General features: G+C 54.2%; 7 protein-coding genes across 7 annotated transcripts; 6 read left to right on the top strand and 1 right to left on the bottom strand.

The window, feature by feature from the left end:
• Window positions 1-1,638: 1,638 nt before the first annotated feature.
• On the top strand, window positions 1,639-2,061 carry HER10_EVM0007210 (uncharacterized protein; the record flags this gene model as incomplete). The annotated part of the gene is made up of 3 exons (XM_035476773.1): window positions 1,639-1,693; window positions 1,757-1,816; window positions 1,886-2,061. The coding sequence occupies 3 exons, from the start codon at window positions 1,639-1,641 to the stop codon at window positions 2,059-2,061; spliced, it is 291 nt and encodes a 96-aa protein (XP_035334100.1).
• Window positions 2,062-4,670: 2,609 nt separating this feature from the next.
• Window positions 4,671-7,399, top strand: HER10_EVM0005545 (30S ribosomal protein S7). The gene is made up of 3 exons (XM_035475158.1): window positions 4,671-5,255; window positions 5,345-5,710; window positions 5,807-7,399. Exons 1-3 carry the CDS (start codon window positions 5,031-5,033, stop codon window positions 6,251-6,253), a joined length of 1,038 nt encoding a protein of 345 aa, XP_035333989.1. The 5' UTR covers window positions 4,671-5,030; the 3' UTR covers window positions 6,254-7,399.
• Window positions 7,400-8,864: 1,465 nt separating this feature from the next.
• HER10_EVM0010079 (universal stress protein family) lies at window positions 8,865-12,370 on the top strand. The gene is made up of 3 exons (XM_035479549.1): window positions 8,865-10,843; window positions 10,892-11,756; window positions 11,814-12,370. Exons 1-3 carry the CDS (start codon window positions 9,748-9,750, stop codon window positions 11,983-11,985), a joined length of 2,133 nt encoding a protein of 710 aa, XP_035334311.1. The 5' UTR covers window positions 8,865-9,747; the 3' UTR covers window positions 11,986-12,370.
• Window positions 12,371-14,026: 1,656 nt separating this feature from the next.
• Window positions 14,027-17,472, top strand: HER10_EVM0007936 (uncharacterized protein). Its single transcript, XM_035477474.1, has 3 exons — window positions 14,027-15,599; window positions 15,685-16,132; window positions 16,190-17,472. The coding sequence occupies exons 1-3, from the start codon at window positions 15,035-15,037 to the stop codon at window positions 16,947-16,949; spliced, it is 1,773 nt and encodes a 590-aa protein (XP_035334149.1). The 5' UTR covers window positions 14,027-15,034; the 3' UTR covers window positions 16,950-17,472.
• Window positions 17,473-18,831: 1,359 nt separating this feature from the next.
• Window positions 18,832-20,574, bottom strand: HER10_EVM0008844 (UbiD family decarboxylase; the record flags this gene model as incomplete). The annotated part of the gene is made up of 3 exons (XM_035478352.1): window positions 20,141-20,574; window positions 19,330-20,068; window positions 18,832-19,267 (listed from the first exon to the last, which is right to left on the bottom strand). Exons 1-3 carry the CDS (start codon window positions 20,379-20,381, stop codon window positions 18,832-18,834), a joined length of 1,416 nt encoding a protein of 471 aa, XP_035334223.1. The 5' UTR covers window positions 20,382-20,574.
• Window positions 20,575-21,405: 831 nt separating this feature from the next.
• On the top strand, window positions 21,406-22,235 carry HER10_EVM0007788 (uncharacterized protein). Its single transcript, XM_035477333.1, has one exon. It carries the CDS (start codon window positions 21,460-21,462, stop codon window positions 22,099-22,101), a length of 642 nt encoding a protein of 213 aa, XP_035334141.1. The 5' UTR covers window positions 21,406-21,459; the 3' UTR covers window positions 22,102-22,235.
• Window positions 22,236-23,109: 874 nt separating this feature from the next.
• Window positions 23,110-25,070, top strand: HER10_EVM0012635 (golgi apparatus membrane protein TVP18; the record flags this gene model as incomplete). The annotated part of the gene is made up of 2 exons (XM_035482028.1): window positions 23,110-24,708; window positions 24,770-25,070. Exons 1-2 carry the CDS (start codon window positions 24,629-24,631, stop codon window positions 25,068-25,070), a joined length of 381 nt encoding a protein of 126 aa, XP_035334489.1. The 5' UTR covers window positions 23,110-24,628.
• Window positions 25,071-26,623: the final 1,553 nt, after the last annotated feature.

Raw genomic sequence — 26,623 nt, 5'->3', positions numbered from 1 at the left:
CAAATAGGCTCTTCACGTATCCGGGGGCGTTCATTCGTCCGTTTGTTGCTCGCTCTCCCGCCCGCGGATTAAACATCTGCACGAAACCTCCTCTCAATCTCTTCCCATGTACCGTGTAGCATGTCAGGCACTCATCTTGGTACATGACCTGGATACGGATACACGCAGCTCACTTTCGTGGATACATCCAGGCTGTATGCATCCGCTTTCCGTAACCTTCGTTTCCTCTCCCTTTCTCGGCTGGAGATTCCAGTCATGCCCCTGGTCAGCTCTTACCCTGCCTTTTCCCACCGTTTGCACCTCCATCTTTCACCCCTTTGCTCTCCAGTCGGCCCAGGTACGGAGTACTCATTCGTCTGCTCGATCGTCCACCCCCTTCACCCCTACCCCCCCCCCCCCCGGCTGGCCTTGTACAAGCCCTTGCCTCTGCGGCTTTCAAGCTCCCAATCATTTCCCTCTTCCACCCCGACGGGTCGGCACTCCACGCCAGCTCTGTGTGGCCTTGGACCCCGCCGGACGCCGGGTAAGGGAGCCTGGCAAGCCACATCCCAATCAACTGTTCGCTCAAAGCTGCGGCCATTTCCCGGTCTCCCTTCACAAGTAGCGTGTATTCACCTTACCTACAAGCCGTGGAGCTATGCCATCTTGTCTCAAGTCCCGCAAGCCCATATTTCCCAGCTGCCTGTTCATAAACCCATGATTGTCGGCACCCATGTACCGGTTGACCACGCGGGGGGTTCAACGACTAGCATATGAGTGTGTGCGCGTGTGTGTGTATACAGGGGTGTGTGAGAAAAAAAAAGAAAGCAAGAAAAAAGCTCTCGAGAGAGTGTGAGAGAGAAAAAAAAAAAAAAAAAAGGGAAATAATAACCCAAAAAGATGACGCTAAGAGATCCAAGTTTATCACGACGTTCTGCGGCCGGTACCACACTCCCCACGTCCGGTCTGGTCTCTGGTCTGTGGTCTGGCATCAGACGAAGCAGAAGCACTCACACCCAAGTGGCACACCCCTCTTCTCCTCCTCGCCGCCGCCGCCGCCGCTCCTACTCCTCCTGCTGCTCGTCAGAGACAAGTACCAGGGCATGGAGAAAAAGAAAGGATACAGGAAACCGACGCGGTCCTGCCGTACCAAACCCAAACGGAATTGGGACGTGATGTTGTGTCGTTACTTCTTTGGATCATGTCCCTTTTCTCTCCATCTTCCCTTCCTTTTCTCTCCTCCCACCTCTCCCCATCCCAAGATGCAGCATGCCGTAGGGTACCAGCCCAATTGATCCCTTACCCGTCTGCATTCGTTGTGCAAACATTTCATTGCCTTCAGAAACAGCTTCTAGCTAATCTCGTCCTGCCACATCACAATCTTTTCTACTCCAATGGGATTATACCCATTTGTTTCACGGCCGACCTGATCCCGAGTATAAGAACCACAAAGTTTCGCTACTCTATAATCGATTGTCTTGAGAGATATCCACGATCCCAAATCGACTACTACAACATCCATCATCTGCTGCAGTCTGCAACAACCATCGCTTCGACGACCCCCTCGACCAGTATACCTCTATAAACCTACTCTTTGTTGCTTCGGCCAAACAATTGCACTGCATGTACTCCAGCAAGTCATACACGTCGACTGCCACCATGTCTGCTTCGTCATACAGTAGTCAAGCAGGCACCTGGCAAGAGCGACTTGAAGGTAGGAATTCGCCATGAAGACGTCGACCCTTATGTACAATGATGCTGACCAATTGCCCTGCAGACGCTTGCCGCGAAGCCAACATAATGCCACCCGTCTTCCAGATCGTTTCTGACCGCCGTGGTAAGCTACCTTGCCAGCAATCACCCTAGCCGGCCTGTTCTCCTTACTGATTGATCGTTCTTCAACTAGGCGGCCGCACCGCTTGGTCCAGTCGAGTAACTGTCCACGGCCGTACCCTCTCCGCACGGTTCTGGTACGACGGCAAGAACCTCAACAACGCGAAAGAAGACGCCGCCGAAATGGCTCTCAACTACCTTACCGGTTCGAATCCCAGCTCGCCAGCCAACAGCAGAGGCAGCTATTAAGGAAGACAACGAAACGAAAGACGGATACAGACGTGCAAAGATACCCGCAGCTTGCAGCGAAAACATCCATTCGAGCATCAGCGTCTAGCGTCACACTTTTTTGTCTCTTTTTATCTTTCAACGAACTTTTCTTGCTCTTACTTTCCTGGGCTTTTGTTTCGGATGTTCAACTGTACGAATACACACCTGGAGTTGAGATTGGGAGACATTGGCCAAATGCCACACGGCACAAGGGGACATCACGGAACATCGGCGTACGACTACATTTCTACCTACGGTCAATTGGGAGGCTCCGAAAAGGAAGATTGTGCTGAGTTGGTTGAGGAGAAATGGCGCAAAAGAAACATTTGTTTCTCACCACATCAATCCACAAGGGGGCGGTGGGAGGGGCACGCGGCGGCGTGTCTCGCTTCTCTCTGTACTCCTCACACGTGTGGAACAGGGACGGGAGCTGAGAGAAGAAATTCCAACACGAGACAGAACCTTGGCGAAACAGCGCCGGCAGAACAGTTGACGGGGTCACGAGGGACTCTTTCTCATTTAATTCCTTGTTGTTTTGGGCGGCGTTGCGAAGCCGGGCCCAGGTTGGTAATTGGGTTGCAATCTTGGACATTTTTTTTGTGCCGTTTATTTTGTTTTTCCTTACGGAGCGGCGTTAATGATGGAAAAGCAACCACCAGCGCAAGGGATGCTGCCGTGGCATAGCTAGGTAGAAAAGGGATATCCGTTGAACGGAGCTGGTTCCTCTCGCAAAGTTTCCAAAAGAGATGAGGACCAACATGACGAGACTTCCTTTTTCCTGACGAGGGCGTATCCACTTCTTCCCACACCACTCTGCATTCAATCCACGTGCGACGAGATCAATTCTCCGTTGTTATAGCCTGCGGTGATGACATGGGGATTCTAGCTCACGCAAGGACAAAAAAAAAAAAGCGACATCGGTGGCTTCATGATGGCAAAGCTGATTACTCTTCAAGACGATGGGCGCTGGATGGGCGCTGGAAGGGGGTGTCGATTGGCACGGGGAGGGCGAACGGACATCGTTTGTCCACCTCAATTTCTCTATGTGTCTACTCTCCCCCACGATGACATAGGTATCTTGGGTTTACTAGTTCTACTATCACCAATGCAGGAGGTCGTTGCGGTGTCGGCGGACAGTGGGCGCGCTGGCTGCTCCCCTCCCTCCCCTCTCCGCCCTCGCCCCCCCCTGACAAAAGATGAGCTAGGGAGTCTGCTAGCAACGGGACTGCGGCAGATCCCACGCCAACGCAAAGCTGTCTTGTCAACCTAAGTTGTGTTTGCCCACGGTTGGCCTATGTAAGGTAAAGTAGGAGAGAGAGAATCTCGAAGGGGGAACCTAGCCAGCCTAGCTTTCATGAACGGTGGGGGAGCTGAGCCCGCTGCCAGCTGGTGCTTTGCGCTAGGGAGCTTGTCATTGGAATGACAAAAGTTGTGACAACTGTTTTCTCTCTCTCGGTCTGGCCCCCCCATGAAAGATACGAATGCCTACCTAATCCACGAAGAGATACATAGAGATAACAACCCACCCGTTTTGCGCATCCGCGGGATGTGGTGAGAGGAGGGCAGACATATGTCGCGCGACGGGCAGAGAAAGTGAAAAGAGCCGCTAAATGCCGTGCTGCAGGAAATCTGCACGGAGGGGGGGAGTGAGTGATGGCAGCAGCGGCGGTGGTGGTTTATGCAGCGTGTGGCGTGTGGCAGGCAAGGCAGTTTGAAATCACGCATCCTCTTTTTTTTCCATTCGGGGTGATTGTGATTTGTTCCCAACCTATTCTGTCTACATGCAGCGAGGGGTAAAGGCAGGTGTTCGGAGATGGGGTTTAGGTGTCAAGGTGTGTGTAGGTGTGTGAGTGGCATGTTTCTCTCGCTCTTTTTAGGTATTCTGTTTGTCGAGGAAATTCGCGGCCTTTTCGACATGTGGGTGGCGTTTGTGACTTAGATAGGTAGGTCCCCTCAAGTTCCCCCATCCCGCCATGGGGGGCGGATTTGGCAAATGGCACATTGGAGCATTGGCAAAAGGACTGGGTGGGTGGTTGAGAACCATGGAACTTTGGTCCCTTCATGATGGGCAAAAAAAAGTTTGGGGGCGGGATTTTCTGTGTCACTGAGACATGAAAGAACCCACGCGGTGAAAGTGTGGGATGTCGACGAGACGTGGACGCCGTGGGCATCGGCCAAGGGATGGGGTGAGTGAATTGGGGTGTTTCTCTTTTTCCAAGACACTTGTTGCGGCTTCAGGTGGGATTTGAGATGGGGGGGGGAGGGGAAAAGGATTTGGATTTTTTTGTTGGTTTGGCGGCCGCAAGAAGAGACCTCGCTGATCATCCTGAAGGAGCTGTAAGCCGCTTCGAGGGAGAGTCTCGTGACCGGCGCTGCTTGCCGTGCCTGGCATTTGTGAAGGGAAAATGCCAATTGGCTTGCAGAGGAAGATGTTGAGTACATAGGTATCACACAGCGAATCTGATGAAGAGGTGTGGTGGTATTGGTGAAGAAGGTCTGCATATTCGGTGAGCGAGAGCGGGAGGTGGGTTGAGATTAGCTTAGGTAAGATGATGTGAGGTTCGTCTCGGTGGGCGGCACGGCCCCGACCGGCTTTGGGCTGGGATATAGCCTGTAGACGAGACGTACCTGCCTTACCTAAGCTGTGAGGATGGTGCCCGGAGACCGGAGCTATCCTTCTCCGGAAAGAGGTTCAAAGCCCAACTCTACTCTGAAGCTCGGGCCCCAGCTTGGAATGCAAAGGTGTAGGTAAGCAGTCGACGTTGCGAGAGTGGAGCGGCAACATCCGCGCGACTCAATAATTTTCGTGGATTGGCCGCGCCGGGTCGAAAATCGCCAGTCGAATTCAGGGTACCTTTCTCCAGCTTCCACGACTCCCGACGACTCGACGCACCTCAATCGGCGGTATACGAGACGACCTCGGTAATTTGTACACATTCAGAGCAGCCATGTCTCTGCGGCCGAGCCTACAGACCGCTTGCCGGGCGCTCGCGCTGCGATCCCGACCCCTGGCCCAACGACAGGAACCTCTGGTCTGGGCGGCGACGAAACGAGGATACTCTGACGAGCTGCGCAAGGGCGAACGGAGCCAGATTCCGGTATTGAAGAAGACTGAGAACGCGGCTTTCCCTCAGGGTCAGGAGGTCCCAGAGTCCGCGCCGGGACAACAGCAGGTATGGAGATTTTGATACCAGGAGGAAGAAGACTATATGGACGAATGAGGCGGGGAGAATGAGGAAATGCTGACGATTCGCTTTTGTAGCCAACAAACGAGGCTCTCGAAGCTGCCGCGGCACTGAGCGAGCTCGCAGAGGCGGCAAAGGGACACAGCGCCGGTCTCCAGGGCGGCCTGACGGAGGCCCAGGAGCAGATGCTGTACGCCGAGGGCGCCATCCCGCCTACACAATCCGACGGCAACGGCCAGCGCGATCTCGAAATCATAGCTAGCGGTGGGCTTCTCGCACAGGCTGGGGACGCCGCCGAGGTCGCCCCGTCACGGTCCTACAAGTTCCCGCTGCCTACGCTCCCTCTGCCGCCCCATAGCCATCTCAAGTCTCGGTACCACCCCGTGCTAGACCAGTTGACCAACTTGATGATGCGAGATGGCAAGAAGGCCCAGGCGCAAAGAGTACGTCAATCCCAACTCTGGAAACATACGACAAGATCTTGCGTGTCGAGGCAATTGCGAAAGAGAATTATGCTAACATTGCGTGCGCCTACGTAGAATATGGCCATGGTCCTCAACTTCCTGCGAACCTCCCCTCCCCCGATCATCAACCCCAAATACCCGCTCCTCCCCGGCGCCCCGCCGCCGGCGCACCTCCCGCTGAACCCCGTGCTATACCTCACACTGGCCGTGGACTCCGTGGCGCCCCTCATCAAGATCCGCCGCATCGCGGGCGGAGCCGGTGGTGGTCGACCCCTGGAGCTGCCCGCACCCCTAGCGGTCCGCCAGAGGCGGCGTGCGGCGTTCCAGTGGATCCTGGACGTGGTCAACAAGAAGCCGTCCAAGGGGTCCGGCCGGACGCAGTTTGCGCACCGCGTGGCGGACGAGCTGATTGCCGTAACCGAGGGGCGGTCGTCCGTGTGGGAGAAGCGGTTGGCGCTGCACAAGTTGGGTACGGCGACGCGTGCCAACTTGACTGCTAAGCCTGTCAAGCAGAATATGTAAAAGGGGGTTGAGGTGTGGGGAGCAGGTTTTGTACGAAGACGAAGAGGGGGAGGGAAAAACAAGATGCTGTTGAGAGAGAGATTTGTAGCAAAGCTGTATATTGTACTATATCATCCCGCCCAAATGTCAGTGCTCGAGAGGAGCCTTTCTGTCAAAACTAATTTGTCGCCATGAAGAGTGCGTTGGTGGTTCAAGTCTGAAGGGCATGATGTGCCAAAAAAGACGGATTTTGCTCCAACATTCTGCGAGAGCATCCGCATCACTGTGTCAGCGTTGCGCACATTGCCGACGGCATCGTCCCCGGCTCATAGCCCAGTCTCCAGACCCTCTACTGCACCATTCCTAAGTTGTGACGAGAATGCCACATCTCCCATTGAAACTCTCCCAGGAAGCCATGCTACCCTTGCAGAACAGACTGAGAATGGCTCCGGCGAGAATCCAGGCAAGCACAAGAGGCCTCTCGCCATCGTGGCCACCGCGTTGCGAAATGACGACCGGCATGGTCAAACGGCAGACGTAGACTGCAACACAGCCTCAATGTACGTGTAGATAGTGCACTACCATATCCCCAAAGGTGTAATACTTCAGTTTGCCGAAAGGATAAAAGGCGGGGTCTCATTGAGGCGATGAAGACGACAAGAGAAAAAGGCGTCTGTAACTCTCCGGGCCCGAAAAGATTCCTGTCCTCGATTTGGCCATCCGGCAAAGCCACGGTACCGTCATGCCGGCACCCGGAAAGGTTTCGAGATGGTCTTTCACGTGATGGACAGATGACGTCTTGTCTTGGTGTCTCTTCTCTCTTTTCTTCCCAGAAACCCTCGGGCGGTGCTCTGGTCATTCCCTACTGCCCGTACTGTACTGGCTGGCCTACCTTTCCGGGGCGGGCGGCTGAAAGAGTCTTGGGAGTGGTGTTCTAAGGTAGGCAATCGGCGCCGTCCACGGTGAGCAAATCACCTGCCAAGAAGACGGCCGGTCTTGGCGGCAGACGCCGGCGTCGTCATCATGGCACTGTCGGAAGCACTGTGCGGCGAAGCGTCGTGCGTCCTCCCCGCCGCCCGGTAGATGTGAGTGGAGGCTGAAGGATACCCTTATGGGATGATACGGAGAGCGAAGCGCAGGACGGGTTGGACGGGGGCGATGGCGGAGGCCGCGGGACATAAGTGTTTCCTACGGGGTGGTGTTTGTGGACGAAAAACCACCGAAAACAAATATTTGTAGTGGGGGCGGGCAGGGAATGCGTCATTCACTTTCAGGTCAGTTTTCCATCGTTTGATCTGGGTGCTACACAACTGAGTGTACAGTAACCCAAATCTTTGAGCAGACGGGCACAGAAGTCTTTCTTTTCAGAATAGTTACTTGCTGTCAATAGAGTGGTGTTTCATCTCGCTATAACCGCCAATCTTTTGACCATTGTCTAATTTAGATAAACCATATGATAAACCAGCTCTGAAACCAGGACTGTCGATCTCGGTCGAACATCAAGATATAAGTGAGTGTTTCTCAGTCTTCCTCAGATGTTTCCCCATCTTTTTTTCTTCGTTTTGGTTTTAAAGCACAGTAATCATTGGGTACGTACACCTACCTACCTGTTTGAGACGGTTGAGTGGGCACAGAGCACATGTACTCTTTGGATGGTTTGCATACTTGGGGATGAAGTGTCGTGCATCAAATCAGCAGACAAACGTCGGAAAAGGGAGGGCGCTGGGGCAGCGTAAGCAGAGTTGGAGGTGACATCCCATCTTTCGATTGAGTTTTCGCGGGGCAGCAAGCCCAATGGCTCTCGGACGATTCATCGGAACAAGAATTCACTGGGCACAGAAAGGGCACCACGACATGGCACCAGTCACTTTTGTATAAGTGAAGTGGGATGAGATGGGGTACCTCACCGGGTTTCCTGAGTGGGCAGGTACCAGTGGTACCAAGGCGGGTGATGAAGAAGCACCCACGGCACGCAAATGGAGAATGAGAAAGGCTGAGCAAGTAAGAAGCTGTCTCTCTCGGTCTCTCTGCAGCACTAGGGCGCTACGAAATGGGTGATCTTCTTCAGACTCTGGGGAAATGAGTTTGGGTACAAGAGAGCAGAGGAATACGGCCCAAATGGGGCTGGCTGGGCCGGATAAGGTGCCCATGGCTCCATTGCCAATCTCATCCCATGTTCAGAGACTCTCTGCCACAGCAATTGACTCCATGTCAAGTGGTCAACTCCTTTGGACAGAAGAGTCAAAGGACAGGCGACATGTTCATCAAGAACGTAATAAAAACGACGAATTTGGATCGGATGACTGCATTTCTCAGGCACTGTCTGCACCACCACTTTAAGCTCAGTGCATGTCAATCTATCGATCCGTACATAGTACTACAGACACAGTCACGGGCCAAGGTCACAAAGGCAATGAAAGGAAAGGCTACGCACTACAGACTAACACAGTAGGTATTCCATCACAAAAAACGAGGGAGGGCGCCGTCAATAGTCAACTGGTGTCAAAGACGTCGACGCTAAAAGACGGAGCACCTACCCCTCCTCGATCCCTTCCCACCATCCACGTTATCCACGTTCCCCCCCCCCCCCCTCCCCTTTGACCCCTTCTGATCCTCCACCGTCCCATTTCCACAACCATCTCTCTCTGAAGTCCCGTCTCTCAGAACCTAGAGGTGCCTCCGGTGCCTGCCACCCGCAAAACCCAATCCCCACCTTTTCTTCTCTTACCTTACCTTAGGTCTACGGAGTACTTTGTACTCGTTCGTTCCCAGCCCGCGCTTGTGTTGCCGCTGCCACTGCCACTGCCACCGGGGAACTTTGGGCTGGACTGGGACTACCGCAGTAAGGTAACCTTGGCTAAAGTAGTACGGTAGGTAAAGAAGAGACTAGGAACCACCTTACCTTTACTTTCCACCCTTTCTAAGGATACCTTACACAGTACCTTACCCTGCCATTCACTCCACTACCACCAATCGTGTGTCGTGCGCTACCTTACCCTCAGGTTCCTTCAACTCCTTGTTGTTTCTCTCCTACCTTACCTGACCGCACCGCACCCTTTTTTTTAACCCTTCTCTTCTCCTCCTCCCCCTACCACCACAACTAACTATTCCTCCTTCATCTGGTCTTGGCAGTTCGACTCGTGCTTCATAAGCTAATTTAGGCCTCCACCCACAGCGCACCTTCCTCACTTTTGGTCTGGTCCCCAACGGAGCCATGATCTAAGGAGCCTCCGCCGACCTCCATATCCCAACTGCCCCTACACAATGCTCTTTCTGCCATCCAACTTGCACCGCCAACGTCAACATCGCAAGATTATCCCCCGTTAGATTTACCACAACCACGTATATCCGACCCGAACCAAACCCCCGTATTCGATTTTACATCAACCAAATCATCACTATCCTCAAGCGAACGAGTCATCACCGCTCTTGTACCACAAAAGCGACGCTCGTAAAGTCCTGAACGAGGCTCCTTCTTCGCCAAGAGCGCAATCCGACTTTCGACCCCATTCAAGATGTCGCACCAACCCATGAGCATGGAGGCCATGCTCGACGAGGAGAGAAGAGATGTTCTGGCCTTGCTCGAGGGTACCGCTGCTAGATCCAACTGGAACACGGGCTCGCCCGTCTCTGCACGCTCGCCATCGCCCTACACAACGCCCCGCTCGCCCGTACGAAGTATGCTGGATATCGGCGCCGATGGAGGTTCGAAGAGCCCACGACTCGGAAACGCCGTACCGGTGCGCAGCATGCTGGACATCAGCGGTCCTCCGGCTCCCGTTCGGAGCATGCTCGATATCAACACCTCGGCTCCAAAGCAGGCTGCCAGTGCCGGCCCCAGTTCTCCAGTCGAATCTCGCGCGCCTCACCCGAGAACCTTTTCCGATTCACACTCCCAAAAGCCCAGCTTTGGCCCGCGCGCCCCAATCAATCGAATGGATCCCACACTGGACTACCAATTCTCTGATATTTCTACTAACAATATCGGAACTGCTATGCCGAAGCGCAACACACAGGGAAAGGCGCTGGGCGTGAAGAAGCCGGGCGGCGGTGCCATGGTCGACGTCATGCGCGGCAACGAGATCCCCGGCATTATCCTTCCCGGCGACAGAGCCCGCCACGGCTCTATTGCTAGCAATCCCGTCATGGGTGGGAGAAGCTCTAGCAGAGGTCAAGGCAGCAAATCCAAGTCTCCTCATGGCAGACTGAGCATGCGCTCCCGCTCGCCCAATGTCAGTGGTCGGCTCCAGCAGATCCCTGGAACTGCCATTCTTGATGATGGCCGGGTGGTGGACATCTCAACCGCCTACCGCAAGCTGTCGGATGCGAATTTGGCATTTTCAGGCGGAGGCCTGTCTGGGCTGGCCGGACGCAAAAAGTCAAGCGCAGACGATGCTGGACTTGGACGTCTTACCAAGGACTATCTCAGCCCTGATGGAGAGGAGCTGGAAGACAGCAGCGACGATGACGCGCACAGTTCTTCCGATGAAGAGAACGAGAGAGGACGTAAGATGTCGCCTCGAGATGAAGAGAGCAATGCCAAATCCGGCAGCTCAGCCGACAAAGGTGACCGCAAGACGCTCAGTCTACTTGCCGCGGCCGAGGAAGAGCGTAAGTAACTCATGCTCGTGGTGAATCCAGGTGCTAACAAAGTTGCAGGCCTGGCAGTCAGTTCCAAGCAACCTCAATACAAATACAAGTCATTGTTAGACGAACCTTCCATCACACTCACCAAGCCAGGCGGCGAGAAGTCGAAATCCAAAGCAGGCATCCGCCCGACCACGGCGTTCGACAACGAGCCAGGCTCGGGAATGGCGTCCGCTGTGAACTCGGACGATGAGGAGGAGCTCAACGACATCAAGCGCGCACAGAGACTTGCCTTCTCACGTACAGAAACCCTCAACAACCCCGAGTTTTCACGAACTCTACGCATCATCATGCGCGGCGAGTTTGATCAAATCCAGAAGTCCGCCGAAGAGGAACATCACAGGTTGAGAAAATACCTGGTGGCCACCGATCTCAGCGAGGAGTCGACACACGCCCTGGAATGGACGATCGGCACCGTTCTGCGAGACGGCGATACTCTCATCTGTATCTACTGCGTCGATGAAGAGACTGGTATCTACTCGACCGAGGGAATAATGGTCCCCGACGAGCGTGCCGCGCATCAGGAACAAGCAGCTGCTATTAACGCCATGTCCAGCGCCAAATCACCGCCGCCAAACATGACCAGCGCCCCGCCTTTCCCTCACCTTCCGCGAGCCTCGGCCTTGAACAATAGCGACTCTTCTTCGCCGGCACCGTCCAGTAGGGAGCGCGGCCGCGCCGAGGAGGAACGCCGTCGTGCGGTTAACGACATCCAGGAGAGGGTCGAGCGGCTGTTGCGAAGGACTCGACTTCAAGTGCGAGTGATTGTCGAGGTCATTCACTGCAAGAATCCAAAGCATCTCATTACCGAAGTGATTGATATTGTCAGCCCTACGTTGGTAATCCTGGGAAGCAGAGGCCGCAGTGCTCTCAAGGGGTTAGTTATCCACCCCATTCGACTCCACTGTTTGAAAACATGCTAACTATTGAATAGTGTGATTCTTGGCTCGTTCTCCAACTATCTTGTCACCAAGAGCTCTGTGCCTGTCATGGTGGCGCGAAAGCGCCTTCGCAACAAGAGCAAGTACAAGAGAGGCCCTCTCAAGCAGGTCAATGACCTTAACAACCCGGGAACCAAGAGCCTCGCCAACGCCAAGGTTGACTAGAAGGACCCCGCGCCGAGGCGTAGGCTGTCAGGACTGTGGAATCGCTTCAACGCGAGGCGAGCGTCGTGGGCTGAGGAGAGGGAGGAGGTAGAGCCGACGGAGCAGGTGGAGCAGGCGGATCGGCGCAAGAGCGCTTGATGAGCAACACAATTTCCTTTTCATCATGTTTCGTACAAGCCTTCCGCTTTGGACAGGCCTGGGACACGGATCCCGGGCACTTTGTGGGAGAAGGCTTGCCAATTGGGGATGGGACGAAGAAAGCAAACGTGGTTTAGGCTAGATACGAACCACGCGAGGCGTCTCACTTGTTTCTTATTTCCCTAGGGGATTTGACGATTAATCATGTCATAAAAAGCGGTCTAGCAGCAGACAGAACAACCACCAGGGTTAATTCATACTCCATTCTACAGCTTTGAGTCCATACATAGTCTGTGGTTAAGTCCTATGAAAAGACGTTGCTGTAGAAGAGCAACTAAGGGGGCGTTCAGCAATGAGAACCCCGGTGATATCCGGCCCGACCTGATTGTGCATGAACGACGATGGATCAGTGCAAGAAAGCGAGCAGATGAATTGTGCCAGTCCGAAATAGCTTGTCCGACATGGGCAAACGAACGTTCGTCATGGTCAAGAAGGAGTCACTCTCGAGTGGAATGGAGTCGTCGTCGTCGTCTGTAAAGAGGGGGGTCCCGCTCGGCGACGGTTGATTCGGTGACGGGACTGAAAGAGTGGGGCACTGGTGCGGGGTGATAAGATAGTGAAAGTGGCTGATTGGGGCCAGCTCAGTTGCGTTTTTTCTGGGTCTTCTCATTCAAACTGGCCAATCCCGTGTAAACCTGAGATTGCCTGCCCAGTCTCGATGGTACGTACGCAATTGTGCAATTGCGCGTACCCTGGAGGAACGGGGGGGTTTACCAGTAGGTTGAGTGTGGGGTTTTTGTTTGAGGTTCGTTCTGATAGAGCGTGGGCTAAGAATGCGAGAAGCCTAGTGTGCTGTGTGGTCACTGGTGTACTGCGTAGCTTCGCTCTGGGTAGGGGTTTTCGTGCCTTGATCTATCATGATATTGCTATGTACATCTTGTGTGTGGACATGCGCCGATAGGTACCTCTCAACTTCACGGCTTCGTACAATACCTACCTAGGTACCTAGTGTACCAGTTCTTAGGTAGGTTGGCCCCGCCCCTGGAGACGCGAGTCTTGGGTTCCCTTGCCCACACTACCCGCGTCTCGTTGGCGTCGCCGTCGAATCGGATGCTCCCGAGGCCTTGTCGGTGAGTCACTTTGATTGGATCGCGCAACTCTTTTGGAAACGTCAAGAGATGGGACTGGGAGAGAGGTTTGTTTGTTTACGTTCCAAAGTGGAAAGACAGCCTGAAAGTCAGTGGGAAAAGCAGGACCCCGCCTTCTCATTCTCGTGCTTGACATTGGGTGACGGGGTCCCGTGACTAGGGATGCAACCACTTAAACGTCCGAGGGGCAGACACGCTTGTTTCCTAAAACACGAACGACGCGGGTTGAGCTGGGGGGCGCATGGGTGCTTGGGACCAGGGGGAGGAAGTGTATCTGGAAAGGAAGGGAGATACGGGTATCCGTAGGGCGAAGGAAGAGAAGAAGGATGGCGTTGAGATGTGTTTCTGGCTGCTCGTCAAGTATTGATCGTATTGATCTACGGCTCTTGTGCAAGAGAAAGGACGGCAAACTGCGAGGGCACGGGAGAGCGCAATGCGAACAGAGCAGGAGGGTACGTACTCGCGCAGGTCAATGTTCGGTGTAGGGGCCCCTCTCCAGCCCCTCCCACCCAATCCAGGGCCTGATATCCGGCCGCTCCCTTGACAGGACTCGATCTGTGATTGGACGATGACCTCGAACCTGGCAAGTGGGGACCTGAGCTCCCCAACCTCTCGATTTCGACTCGTTCGAGAGACGACGCAAGGTGGGCATTGGGGGGTCTAGGAAGGTGCTGCTGGGGTTCTTGCTGCATTAGAAAAGATGAAGAGAGGAACGGGAAGGCACCGTAACCCCCCCTCCCCTCCCCTCCCATTCCCCTTCCCTCTCGAGGAATTGGATGCTGCTGCTGTTGTTGCTTGAGCTTCTCCATCTGCTCCATACCTACTTGCTGCATCTCTCCCGCTTCTTCTTACCTTTCCACAAACCTCCACTGCGGCCACTCTCAATCAGGTCACCTGCTACTTCTTTCTACCCACTTTCCGCCCAACCCTGACCTATCCCGTCTTGTCCTGTCTCTTGTCTCCTGTCTAGGAAAAGAGAGAGAGAGAGAGATACCGGTAGAGACAGGCGATCCTGCGAGGCGCTTGGCCTGTCACCGTTACCTTACCTACCTTACCTTACCTTAGATCCATACTCAAATTCAACCTTTCTTCATCCATACTCATACCTCTTTACTCTTATCGCACCCGCGCATATCATTCCCGATCGAGTTCAGTTTCACATTGGGCTGGCCTACCTTATAACTTACTTGCCCTGATCGGTTACATCAATCCGAGGCACTTCTTACATTCCCCTTGCTCTCAACTCTTTGCCTTATACATCCCACTTCCCCCCTCCTGCATTGCGCTCCCGCCATACGTCAAGTGAGCCAACAAGGTACTTCTCTGCGCCGTACTAGCCGTCGACCTGCAGAAGAAGTCCATCTCTGTCGCAACACCGAGGCGACCGCGGTGAAGGGTGTGCGCCCAACCTATTCTGACCCTCATGCTTTCCATGCCGTCGCTAGTCACCGTCAATAACAACGTTTCCCTGCTGAGCATTACAATCGCTCCAAGCACATACGTAGCAACGCTGACCTTGTCCTTTGTCTTCGTCTACCTATACATCGTTCAGATCTCGTGGAAGCCGACACTGCTACCAAACGTTAGCTACTTTAAGCGCACAAGTCGAACTACCAAAACCGCAGAAGCCGCAGTCGAGGCGCCTTCCCTCCCACCACCACCACCCACTTACAAGGCCTTACCCGCACCACCCGCCCCCGAGGCCAGCGGCGCACTCGTCCGTCGCAGCAACCGCCACTCTTCTCAACATTACCAGCACGAATATGATGATGGCTACGAAACATTCGACGACGTTCGATCCTCTCGATCATTTAGACGCCTCCTTGGGCGACTTCGAGCCGACGACCCCGCCACCGGGCAGGAGGGGTCCTCAGGGCGTGAACTTGTTCGGGCACCCGTCGCATCACTCGAGCTTCCGGTCAGACGACGCGGAGAGCGACCTGGGCCCGGACCCCGAAAACTCAGTCTCCGTCGGTGGTTACAGTCCTCCGGCTTGGCGCCGCCTCGGAAACGGGAGTCGCGACAGCGGCTTCTGGCGGCGGAGTGATGACCTGCTAGGCGCATTCTCTCCCCAGCTCCACGGACACCACCAAGGCTTTGGCGGATTCAAGTCGAGGGAGTCAAGCCCCGAGTACGATAGCGATGGCGACGAGGGCGAGTCGGTGCTGCGCAGAGCTATGCGCACAAGGTTGCCGACGGGGAGCATGAGTCCCGATAAGGCCCGGTCGCCCAGCCCCGAGCCCAAGATGGAGGATAGGACGATCAAGTTGGAGGATATTCCGTGGAAAGAAACAAGCCCTTCAGAGGGAACATTGAATCAAGACAATTGTATGGCCCCGTACCTGAAGCCCATTCCTCTTCATCATGTGTGCACGACTGCTTTGGGAGGGTATCAGGCTGACCTCGCCGATAGATATCAGATTCGCGTTGCGCGCAGAAGTACAGCAGCGTACGGAACCTATCGAAGCCCTTGTTCATTTCTTCCGCTCAAAATGGCGATTCTTGACTCACTCGTGGTCTTCCACAATCCTATCTATCCTCGTTGCCGTGCTCGCCATAACGGCGACGCGCAACCTTTTCCAGCCCGCTGCGCAGCAGCCGGTCCCCGACCTCGTCAAGGTCGCGGGCATCGCGCGGTCTTTCGAGCCGCTCATTTACTTTTCTGAGAATGGTGCATCTCAGGTTGGCGATCTGCAAGCGACCGGCGTCGCTGTCTGGGACCTTGGCGAGAGCGTGCGCTCCAGTAACATGACTTCTGCGCCCATCATTGTCAAGGAGCTGGATGACCTCAGTGAGAGCCTGAAGACTCTGGCTGTTGAGCTGACAAAGTTCTTTGCGAACGTTGATGGCGACATTGATGGGTAAGTTTCACCATGTGTTCTCACTTATGAAGCATTCCCTTCTAATATCGAGTACAGCATCCTCATAGTCATGGATTGGGCGCGCAGAGAACTCTCTCAGGTGCAACACCTCCCTTCATCGCCTTTCACTGCCGCCTTTGACAACATCCACAACCTCCTCTCTGAAGCTGGCGTTCTCGAAGACGGCTTCGGTAGCCCGACTCGCCTTGGATCTTTGTCGAGATACATTTTTGGCATGTCCAACCCGCAGCGCACGCGCCTCACGCTCCAGCGCACATTCAATGAGTTCCTCACCGTGCTCGAGGATGCCATCAACTCGGAGTTACAGCATTCTCTTGCCTTGTTTGCGCTCTTCGAGGCCATCGACCACCAATTCCTCAATCTCGCGCGCACAGTTGTCCGTGAGGCATCCGCTCAGGATGACCTGCACGCCGACTCGTTGTCGTCACTCTGGACGCGCATCCTAGGCGCCAACGCCGCCGAGGTGGCCAAATATGAGCGCAACCGTCTTCTGCTACAGAACGTGAGGGAGAAGACAGTGCGGAACAAGAGCATCTTAGTCGAGCACAACGGCAAGCTTATGGCCCTCAAGGCCAATCTCGAAAACCTGCGACGCAAGCTCGTCAGCCCGCTCGTCAGGTCTGTCAACTCGAGCACATTAACGCTCGAGGACCAGATACGCGGGCTGGAGGACGTCGGCGGCTACCTCGAGGGTGTCCGGACGCGGCAGAAGGGCAAGTTGATGGAGATGCTGTACGGGAGTGTCGGCAATAGTCGGCGGCTCATTGAGGAGCGGACGTATGGCCGTACAGCATGAGTTGACGAAACTGGGATTTAGAGAAAAAATCATTTGGGTCCTGGATTCATCGTCTCCTTGTTGGTCGTTTGCCCTTGTATACTGCATCATGGCGTATTCGGATACTTAGAGGAAACCTCACCCGGACGGCGTTTCTTGCTAAACTGGGGATAGACTTTTGCCGTCGAAGCGAGTGAAGGAGACAAATGATGTCCCTCGCGCATTTTCACATTGGAGTTGAGGATGGAGGAATATGGGGGATCGTCTACTGCATGGGTACTTATTCCCGGAGCACATACATTTGGTGTTCATAAGCTGACAGATGTCAGTTGGCGTACAGTGGCGACTCGTCTTCTCAGAGTGTGGGAGTAGCCTGTGCTTCACAACCGCCTTGCACGGGAGACACGGAGGGAGGAACTTTTTTCGGTGATGGACATGGATTATGGGAGAGGGCGTTTCGGGAACTAGTAACCTGTAGGACCAACCGCATGTAAAGACTTTGGGAAAGGGCGTATTTTGGGATTTGAGGGTTTCATTGAGGAGGTGTAGGTAGCGGAAATGCGAATTAACGCAAATATTTCATCTGATTATGTGCGTAGACAGACCGTGTGCTGTGTGACTCTGTGAGTGATATAAAGGGCGCAGCCGTGTCTTATTTGGGCCTATTCGGCGTATCCCGAATGCCTTTGGCGTTCTTGGAAGGTAAAGTATGCGCATTCCTACGATTTTCTGGTCGGGGGTCTGGTATCAGGGGTGTCGGCTGTGTCTACTCCTTCATCTATAGTGTGCTTTTACATCTCGAGCCTCTTAAAGTCCTACCTATCCAGTAGCCATTTCAAGTCCATATTGGCGGTGGTTTATTGTATAATGAATACCATAGAAGGTGTCGATGAGTATAAGTAGCAGGCTTGAAATGCTGTTTTATGTCTTCCGTGAGCGAGATATATCTTACTAGGTACCTAGCAGGTCAAGATCCTCGCTGCCGCTGCCAGCTCCCGCTTGCCGCAATCGTCGCGAACCACACGGCCCAGTCTTACGTGGCCTTCGTTTCCGAGACAGTCAGGTTGACGAAGGGATTGTTTAGTGTGCCTGAGTGGATTTTTATATAGGGTAGCTGGCTAGGCGTGTGGGAGGTGTGCTCTTGAGCCAGGGGATCTGTAGATGACGATGATCAGTAGCTGGCTTCGCCTCTTTTAGTAAGTTTAACGACCAGACGCGTAGTTCGTTCGCGCCCTTCGTTGATGAAAATCATCTCAGGGTCCGGATCAGTTTCGTTGGAGGGAAATTGGATGCTTATTTATTGGTAACGCTGTCGCTGCTCCGCGGTTTGTGATAATAGGTTGATAGACCTCAACCCTACTCATGCCTCTCCTCTAGTATTCTCGTATTGCGGGTTGAATACGGCGAGGGAGAAGGAAGGGGACTTGAAATATAAATTGCCGTTCTTCAGGTCTCTAGGAGGTGCCGATATTTGAGGGACTCTGGAAATGCGTGTCTGCCGAGGATACGTGACATACCGCAGAAATATCACGCTGCAAAGCGGCAGCCCATCCACCAAACTGCTCGACAGAAAGACCAATTTCTCACCAGGCGCCTGTTTGAAGCACTAAATTAGGTTCCACCTTCGTCTGTTCGCTCCCTTTCAAGTACTCGGACTGCAAGTAACACTCAGATCTTTGTCTCTCCTTATTTCTGGTACGTCGTTGGCAACGATATCGTCTTGGCCGATATGCTGATCATAGACAAGCTGTCCACATAGGGGGTAGTACAGAAAACCGTTGCAAACATTTCTTCGTACGTGGTCTAGAGGATATCGTGGAAACACAGTAAGAAGCCCCCCTTTTACCATATGATCCTAGCTTTTCCCACCATCTATAACCCAACTCCCCCATTCCCAATCCTCTCAAAAGCCCTCAATCTGCGTCCCGATCCCCTTCTCCTTAGCAAGCTGAATCATGTGCATCCCAACCGACAAATCCATCAGCCCCAACCCGACACTCTTATAAATCACCGTCCCGTCCTTGAGCCACCTCACCAGCGCGTCCTCCTTCTTGCGCTTGTCAGCTGACCTCTGGCTCGAGCTCCGGCGCAGCATGCTCGGCCCTTTGCTGCTGCCACTACCACTGCTACCAGACGTCTTTGTCGAGTCTTTGCTGATGGACGACCGCGGCTCCGATACAGACGCGCCGTCGGACCCGGAGAAGGCGGACTTGATGGACGGCGTGCCCGAGAAGTCGAGCTTTTCGAGCTCCGAGGCCGCGATGCTCGCTGCGTCGCTGTCGGCTGAGGCTGCGTCTTCTTCGTCCTGCATCCGGCGGAGCATAATCAGCTCTCCGAGTCTGTGAACACAATCAGCTTCTCAGTTCCCAACACCTCGAGACCTAAGGGCAAATGAACTTACTCAACAAGCTGCGTAGGCTGTAACCCAGCCGAGATAATCTCCCCGGCCTCCTTCAACGCCCCGTCCAGCGTGTCCACGACAATCACCCCGCCCTCGGGCGCATGCTTGTGAAAATGCCAATGGGGCTTCTCGTGCTTCGTAGCCTGCAACAGCAACCCCTCAGGCAGCTCCCTCATCGCGGGCGTGTAACTCCCAATCGCCGCAATCAGCCTCCCCTTCCTCCGCCCCTCGTGACTCGTCAGCACCTCGGCATCGAACAGCTCCTCCGTCGACGGCGTACAGCAGTACACCACATCCGCATCGCGAATCTGCTCCCTCAGCAGCCTCTTGAACTCGCCGTACCCGGGGGTCAGAATCCCAAACGTCGTCTCGGACCAGCCCTCGCGCTCCTTGATGTGCGGCGGCACGCGGTAGAACTGCTTCATGAAGTCGCGGGCGTCGTCGGAGAAGCGGCGGTTGATGACGTTGACGTGCTTGATGGTCGCGCCGCGGACCAGGAGGGCGAGGCGGACGTGCCAGTAGGCTTGGAGGCCTGTGCCGAAGACGGTGATCGTCTTGACGGTGGTGCGCCGGGCGAGGAGGCAGGTTGAGGAGAGGGCGGTGCGGAAGGCGGTTAGGGTCTTTGCGTGGAGGAAGCCGATGGGTTCGCCGGTGGGCGAGAGGAGGGTTACGGCGCCTGTTGGTTGGATGGAGGGTTTTAAGGGGTCTTGGGATACTTTGCTGGAGCTGAGTGTTACGACTATGGGAGTTTGTTAGTGATTTGAGAATTCTGGAGGGATGATGGGCGGGTGGGAGAGGTTGAGAGGCTTACCTTTGCAACCCATGCCTTGGGGACCGACGGAGGGCATGTACAATGTTGTCGCGCCCGTCTTGAGGTTCTCTGTTGAGACGCGCTCCGGTTGGTGATATGTGCCATCTTCAATGTTGTGCGTGTTGGTCGAGTACTCGTGGAGGGCGGTCGAGATGACCTTTCTGAACCCGTCAAACTCGTCGGCCGTCAGATCGGCCAGGATCGTTTTGATCTGGTCGTCTGTGAGGACCGTCAAGACCATGGCTTGTTGTAGGAAGTATATAAATGAATCTTGTTCTTCAGGCTTATTGTAGGGTGTTGGTCGTGAGATTTCGAGTCTTGCCCCTCATCAACTCGCGATGAGGTGAGATGTCGCTCGTGGGAGACAATTTGAACTTGTTCGAAGCGGGGTTCTTTATTCGTGTACTTCGTACACACTTTTGGCTGACTCGGGCTTATGGGGAGCTAACGCCGTGCTTATATCGGGATCTGGCAAAAAACTCCGGGGGACGGGCTTATAAACAGGAAGATTGTCGATTTCTCATCTACATTTTCCACCGGCTCATCCGCGCCAAGAATCTAACAAGGCTGCGCTGTTGGCGTGCCCCCTCGATGTGCGAATTCTGTAGTATGATGTAATTGTCGATACTAGATCTAGGCTCGTCTAGGTGGTGCTGACTGACACAAACCGTTCATCTCCACATGTGCGCCGGCCGCTGGCAGTGGGCACAGGTTTCCCCGTGCTGCTCGCTCTCGTAAGTCTCTGATGTATCATGTTCCCAAAGGAGAAGCCCGTGAAGTGAAGGGTATCAGAGAAGAAGTTACAGGCTTGGCGGCAGATTATACGAGGCAATTGAGGCGGATTGAGCTATCAATTTGCGCTTGGCACGCGAAAGCGAAGCGGGCTTAGCGGTTGGCTGGGCTAGTGTTCCGGGGTTCCGGGGTTACGGTGCGCCGGGCTTTCGGCCTCCAATGGAGGCGTAGGCTTCACCGGCCCCCGGGTCCGATGGGGACCCTGTCGACTCCGGATGTGCATGGGTGAGCCGGAGGTGTCAATGCCATGAGATTTTGTTTTGACGGGAGGCGGTGGCGGATACGGCCCTCCGGCAGCCTACAGAGATCGGCAAAGAAACAAATCCCCTCCCAAGTTCGTCCCAAGGGCTGACTGGCTGCCTGATGTCTGCCTGCTTAGCTTGAAATGTGATGTCAGAGGATTATACCCAAGCGGGCAGGAATTGTCAGACACGTAGATGCAAATAAGAATGCACATCCAAGAACAGAAAACAATTTGGCAGGAGTAACATTGCCTTCAAAATAGCATCTACAGGGTCACAGACAAAATGTCACGGTGCTCTTTCGTCTTCGTGACGGCCAAAAACGCCGACGTCAAACTCATCAACCGCTTCCTCCTCACCATCCGGGACTGGGAGTACGGCGAAGACGACACCTGGGACTGCTTCACCCTCGTCACCTCAAAGTCGGAACCCCTCCCGCTAGACGCAGAATCCACAAAGCCGCCACTGCAAGAGTTGCCTCCCAATGAATGGGAAGGCTGCTCCCTCGAAGAAGTCGAGGCCGCGGTCCTCGCGAGGGGCAAAGAAGAAGACTCGGCGTACGGCAAGCAGCAGGGCCCCAACAACTTGAGCCTCTTCCTCGTGCTCGACGACAAGAGCGTCGAGGACCGGACCGTGATCCTGTGCCAGCGGGCCATCGACTGGGACGCGGAGCCGCTGACGTACCCGGAAGGGTTCAACAAGTTCCGGACGCCGTGGACGTCGGCCTACCTGGATTGGTGCAACCTCGACATCTCGAATGTCGGGTGGTCCGAGATGTGTGACTGGGAGGACGCCGACGAGGGAAAGAATGAGAGGGACGGGGTGTGGTGGACGTATGGGAATCACGTCGAGGAGCTTACCTCTGAGGAGAATAGGAAGAAGCGTGATGCCGTGATTAAGGAGCTGGAGGGGCTTGGGCAGGCGTGATGGATGAATAGCTGGACTAGGGAATCATGAGTCGCCGTCGTGCTGTTTCCGCTTCTGACTGTGTGAGCACATGGTGTCGCCTGAGTATACAAATGGTTAGGAAGGCAGTCCCATTCTCGAGAGTTCAAAATGTAGCCATTCCAGGCACCTGGGTAATGAACGAATCAGAAGCCGGTATTGGTGATGTAAACCGCCCCAGCCGGAACCCGAGGGAGGCTTTGACAGAGTCCACGTAGGCTCACGTCGCCCCGTCTCTCTACCACTCCACGACGCGTGTACGACGTCCATCGTATTCGCAGCAATCTCATTGCGACTAAGGAGAGAATAACAGCTGCCTGAACAGCTCAAACTGGTATAAAGCGGATCAAAGGGGTAGTGGAGGTGGTGGCATCGGATAAATGGTAGAAGAAAACCATTGTTTGAGGCCCTGAGGGTTCAATACGCTTTGATTACCGTAACTTGCAGTCTGCAAAATCATCAAACTCTCGTCGTATTACGATCAACTATCGCAAAGAAAATACCTCAACCACAAGAATCGAATTCTAGGTGGTAGTAGAAAGCGTCACGATAAGTCGAAACAAGAAGTCGACCCAACCCGCCAACGTCGTCTTAAGCAAACCCCCATCCCCAAATATAACCAACCGACCAGAACCGAACAAAACAAAAACGGGGTTGCTACTCAAGAGGTACGGAGCACGGGTGTCGGATGAGCACACAGACAAACCCTTTGGAGTAGTGGTACCCGGTAGATCGGCCGTGCATTTTCAGGTCCCTCCTCCTCCTGTGCCCCCCGGGCCCGGAAAGTGTCAGGACGTTGTTTCATAAACCTCTTACACTCGATCCCATCTTTTTCTTCTCTCTGTCTCCCCCTTCTCTCCTGAAGCGACCAGTGACATTTCTTCCTCACTGGTTCCACCGCAGGGTCATAGCCTGGCGAGGGGCACCCTTCACTTTGCGCGCAACAGAAAGTGAGGAACAAGGCTGTTCGCCTGTTTCTGCTGGTCTTCTTTGAGGGTTGAACAGGAACAGCAGCACAGATTCAGAAAACCGGGCACGGGACACTAGAGAACACAAGACTGACATTTGCTGAAGATACAAGACGAAGAAAAGGGATAATAGTCTCAGTAGCAGCCAAACACGGCTCTCGAGTCTACTCATCTCGTGTTGCCTTGTAAACGAGAACCTTATCAAGAGTGGCAGGCTGCACGATCAAAAAACAGGCACCTCATCTTACCGTACATTCAACTGCAAGAGAACAGTATCCCTACGCAAAAAGGCCCCTGCTCTCGCTTTCAACCACCTCGCAGACAGTGAGAGCAAGATAGGGAAAGGGAAACCAATCACAATACCTGGCCCCCGTCTCGTCCCTGACCGTTGGGAATTTCGAATCCGTCGAATACTTCTCTTGTCTCAATCCAGCTGTTGAGAACCTGAGCATCTGTTCAAAGTGTGTGTGAGAGAGAGAGGTACCAAAAAAGACCCCTTCCCGCAGACAAGAAACAGAAAGAACCCTGTTTTCTCCCTCTGCTCGCCCGCGCGCCTGCGACCCCTGGAAACTTGGAAAGTTCCTCCCAGAAAGCGAGCGCCAAAAGATCTCACGCCCCAAGGTCCCAAGGTCCCAAGGAAGCCGCAGCACCACCAACCGGCACACCCAGCCAGGCCCCAACCCACACCGCAGCAGCTGTACACCAAATCTGACTGGTCCAAACGGGGGCGCCCCAGGGACCTGCCACCTACCAGCAACCACCTACTGCGTACCTTACTCCGTACCTACCTACCTCAGCCCGCTGGGCCAAGTCCAAGCCTCAAATTCGGCAAAAGAGGCTACGTACGACGCTTCCTCTTCTCTTGGCCGCGCCGCCCCGGGGAAAGCTGACAACAACACTTCACCTAACCTCACCTCACCTCACCCAACCACTCCACCTTCAAACCTCGAAAACCAACAATCCAGCAATCCAGAGAGCTCGATTCTCGCCAGACGACGGGTCTACATCCACATCAAAAGAAGTCAATCAATTCACCGATCCTACCACAATCCGATCTCCCTTTGCTCCCGTGCTATCGATCCCATCTCCGTGAGCTGGAATTCGGACCATCTCCACAATAGCTCAGAAAGTCCACGTACGCCAACCTAAAAAGAAAAACGTTACCACCGCAAACCACACCACACTACCGCCAAGATGACGCTCAAGGAGGAATTCGCGACCAGAAACTTCAGTAAGTTATTTTCTAAATGGTTTCGCGCGCCTGGCGCTGTCTTTCGCAAATTTGAACTTGATGCTAACCTGTCACCACAGGCATTTACGGCCAATGGTAAGAGCTCCCCTGCTCAGCCCATCATCCCTCGCTCCCTCGCGCAATGTTCCCCCTTCGATTGCCCGTCTGCGGGGACACGATCCGAGATGAATACTCCCCGTGGCAGGCTGCGATTGCAGAAAACCTCTCTAGGAGAGCTTGTTTCGGCGCAATACACTTTGCGAGGCATAATGGCTGACTCGAGAATCAATGCAGGCTGGGTGTCTTGTCGATGATCTTGTGCTTAGCACTGGGCATCGCCAACATCTTTACCATCCATCTCCTTCTCATCATCTTCTGCGCGCTCGCCCTGTAAGACCCCCTACGCTCCCTCCGCTCTATGCCGGAGCTCCGTTCTAACGTAAACCTCTAGGGCCTCTGCGCTGGTGATCCTCTTCATTGAGGTCCCTCTGTTGCTCCGAATCTGCCCTACCTCGGCCACGTTCGATGGCTTCATCCGCAAGATCTCGACCAACTACATGCGCGCCGGCGCCTACGCCGGCATGGCTGTCATTCAGTTCCTCAGCACCATCATTGTCACCAGCAGTCTGATCGCCGCTGGTGTGTTCCTGTCGCTGACGGCCATCTGCTACCTTCTCGCCGCCGTCAAGGGCCAGGCCTTTGTCGGCAGCAAGACGCTTGGTGGCCAGGGTGTTGCCCAGATGATTGTCTAGGAGAAGAATCAGCAATTAGAATGTCGGGGCAACGAGGTGCCCAGATCAGGAGCGCCGGACGAAGGAGCGCCGGCGCCTGTAACGACAGCTGAACAAGTATAGGCAACCTGAATGATATCCAGTGCCTGGAAGCACGAACAAAATGGGGGGACGAAAGGGTTGTGGAGTGTATACAATTGCGAGTATCGAGGCTCCGTGATAGGCCACTTGGCGCGTGAAGCGCAATGGGTTATGAGAGGTTGCAGAGGGCAACGCGGAGACTGGTGTGTTTTGATATGCAACGACCGGCATATTCGGAAAGGAAACTCGGCGTCCCGGGACAAGCTCAGGCTTTGCGTGTACGACTTCGGATTGCGCTTTTGGTTCTTAGAAGCTCCGGAGGTTATGATAGCTTTCTTCATTGCACTGGATTTTCTGTTTCGGAGCTTTCTTGAAACTTTTGATGGTTCGCTCTCGTGCGCATTGAGTAGAGTCGAGTCGTCCGACTGCCTTCATGCACGTGTACCGCTCCAGATTGGAGTACGGCAGAAGAGGATCGGCATCAAGCTTGCCAGCTCACAGCTAACAAGTGATGTTGCGCAAGCTTCCTAGCATTGGATTTGTTCAGTCGCCATAGCTTTGAACCACAGCTAGCTTGCGAAGCAAGTCAACGGTGACGATCGAAAGAAAATGGCACTAGTGGTGCCGGTGGCGGGGGGAGGGGGAAGCCAGCCGGGTAATAGCTCGCAGGCCTCGGAGCTAAGGTGAGCAGCAAAAGAGCTACTTCTCATGCAGAGGGACATCACGCACATCGTGAAGCGTGACCATGAAACCATGACCGCCGTTTGGGGGTTTGACCCAATTGGACGAGCTGGATAGTTCATGACGGAGGCTTGGAGCCGGAGGGGGGGCATGGCCGGAATCTGCCCCTCATGTTTCTAGTCGCGAACTGCCTAGTGTATGGGTGAATGTTCAAGTTTTTTTTTTACTTTTTTTTTTTTTTTTTTTTTTTCCTTTTCTGTTTCTGAACGTATCCTGTGAAACCCCGGATATTGACGTATGCCTCGTCATCTTTTTTTCTGCGCGGGGAGTCTAACATGGTGAACGGTTAGCTTTGTGGATACCTGCTGTGCTACCGAGTACAGACTCTCTCTGGCCTTCCATTTTTGGGGACGATGGCGTTCGGTTGATGGGAGATAGCAGCATCCATCCGTACGACGCCGAGAGATGAAATAGCTGGTGAATTTAGCAATAGAATTCGAGTAAGTTTGCCAAAAGTCGAGGGCCCTTATACTATCACCACCGCATCACTGGCAATGAACCTGTTCGCAAGTTCAATGAGGTAGAGACCAAGAAGTTAAGGACGGCAACGCACTCCATGGCGTCATCCAGCAGCAGCGCCGTGGGAAGACGGAGCTGCTAAAAAAGCCGTGGTCCAGCTCTAGGCGAAACGAACGGCACAGTGAAGATGCAAGAAGGTTGAACGGAGCTTCTGGCCCTGATTGACCGTGACGATGTGTTTCCCCGTTTTCCTCCCCACAAGGGTCCTGCGAGGATGAAGGAAGGGTTTGGCT

The sequence above is a fragment of the Colletotrichum scovillei genome, assembly GCF_011075155.1.
Source record: "Colletotrichum scovillei strain TJNH1 chromosome Unknown Contig00005, whole genome shotgun sequence".
Lineage (NCBI taxonomy): Eukaryota > Fungi > Ascomycota > Sordariomycetes > Glomerellales > Glomerellaceae > Colletotrichum > Colletotrichum scovillei.
The sequence above is the reverse complement of the archived record's forward strand: the minus strand, read 5'-3'. Positions and strand labels throughout refer to the sequence as shown.

Excerpts from the sequence above, each read along its gene's own strand:
- HER10_EVM0005545 (XM_035475158.1), top strand. The coding sequence starts at position 5,031 with ATGTCTCTGCGGCCGAGCCTACAGACCGCTTGCCGGGCGCTCGCGCTG. Across the intron at positions 5,256-5,344 it reads CCGCGCCGGGACAACAGCAG|CCAACAAACGAGGCTCTCGA; the intron begins GTATGGAGATTT and ends TCGCTTTTGTAG. Across the intron at positions 5,711-5,806 it reads AGAAGGCCCAGGCGCAAAGA|AATATGGCCATGGTCCTCAA; the intron begins GTACGTCAATCC and ends GCGCCTACGTAG.
- HER10_EVM0010079 (XM_035479549.1), top strand. The coding sequence starts at position 9,748 with ATGTCGCACCAACCCATGAGCATGGAGGCCATGCTCGACGAGGAGAGA. Across the intron at positions 10,844-10,891 it reads TGCCGCGGCCGAGGAAGAGC|GCCTGGCAGTCAGTTCCAAG; the intron begins GTAAGTAACTCA and ends ACAAAGTTGCAG. Across the intron at positions 11,757-11,813 it reads GGCCGCAGTGCTCTCAAGGG|TGTGATTCTTGGCTCGTTCT; the intron begins GTTAGTTATCCA and ends ACTATTGAATAG.
- HER10_EVM0007936 (XM_035477474.1), top strand. The coding sequence starts at position 15,035 with ATGATGATGGCTACGAAACATTCGACGACGTTCGATCCTCTCGATCAT. Across the intron at positions 15,600-15,684 it reads AACATTGAATCAAGACAATT|ATATCAGATTCGCGTTGCGC; the intron begins GTATGGCCCCGT and ends CCTCGCCGATAG. Across the intron at positions 16,133-16,189 it reads GTTGATGGCGACATTGATGG|CATCCTCATAGTCATGGATT; the intron begins GTAAGTTTCACC and ends TATCGAGTACAG.
- HER10_EVM0007788 (XM_035477333.1), top strand. The coding sequence starts at position 21,460 with ATGTCACGGTGCTCTTTCGTCTTCGTGACGGCCAAAAACGCCGACGTC.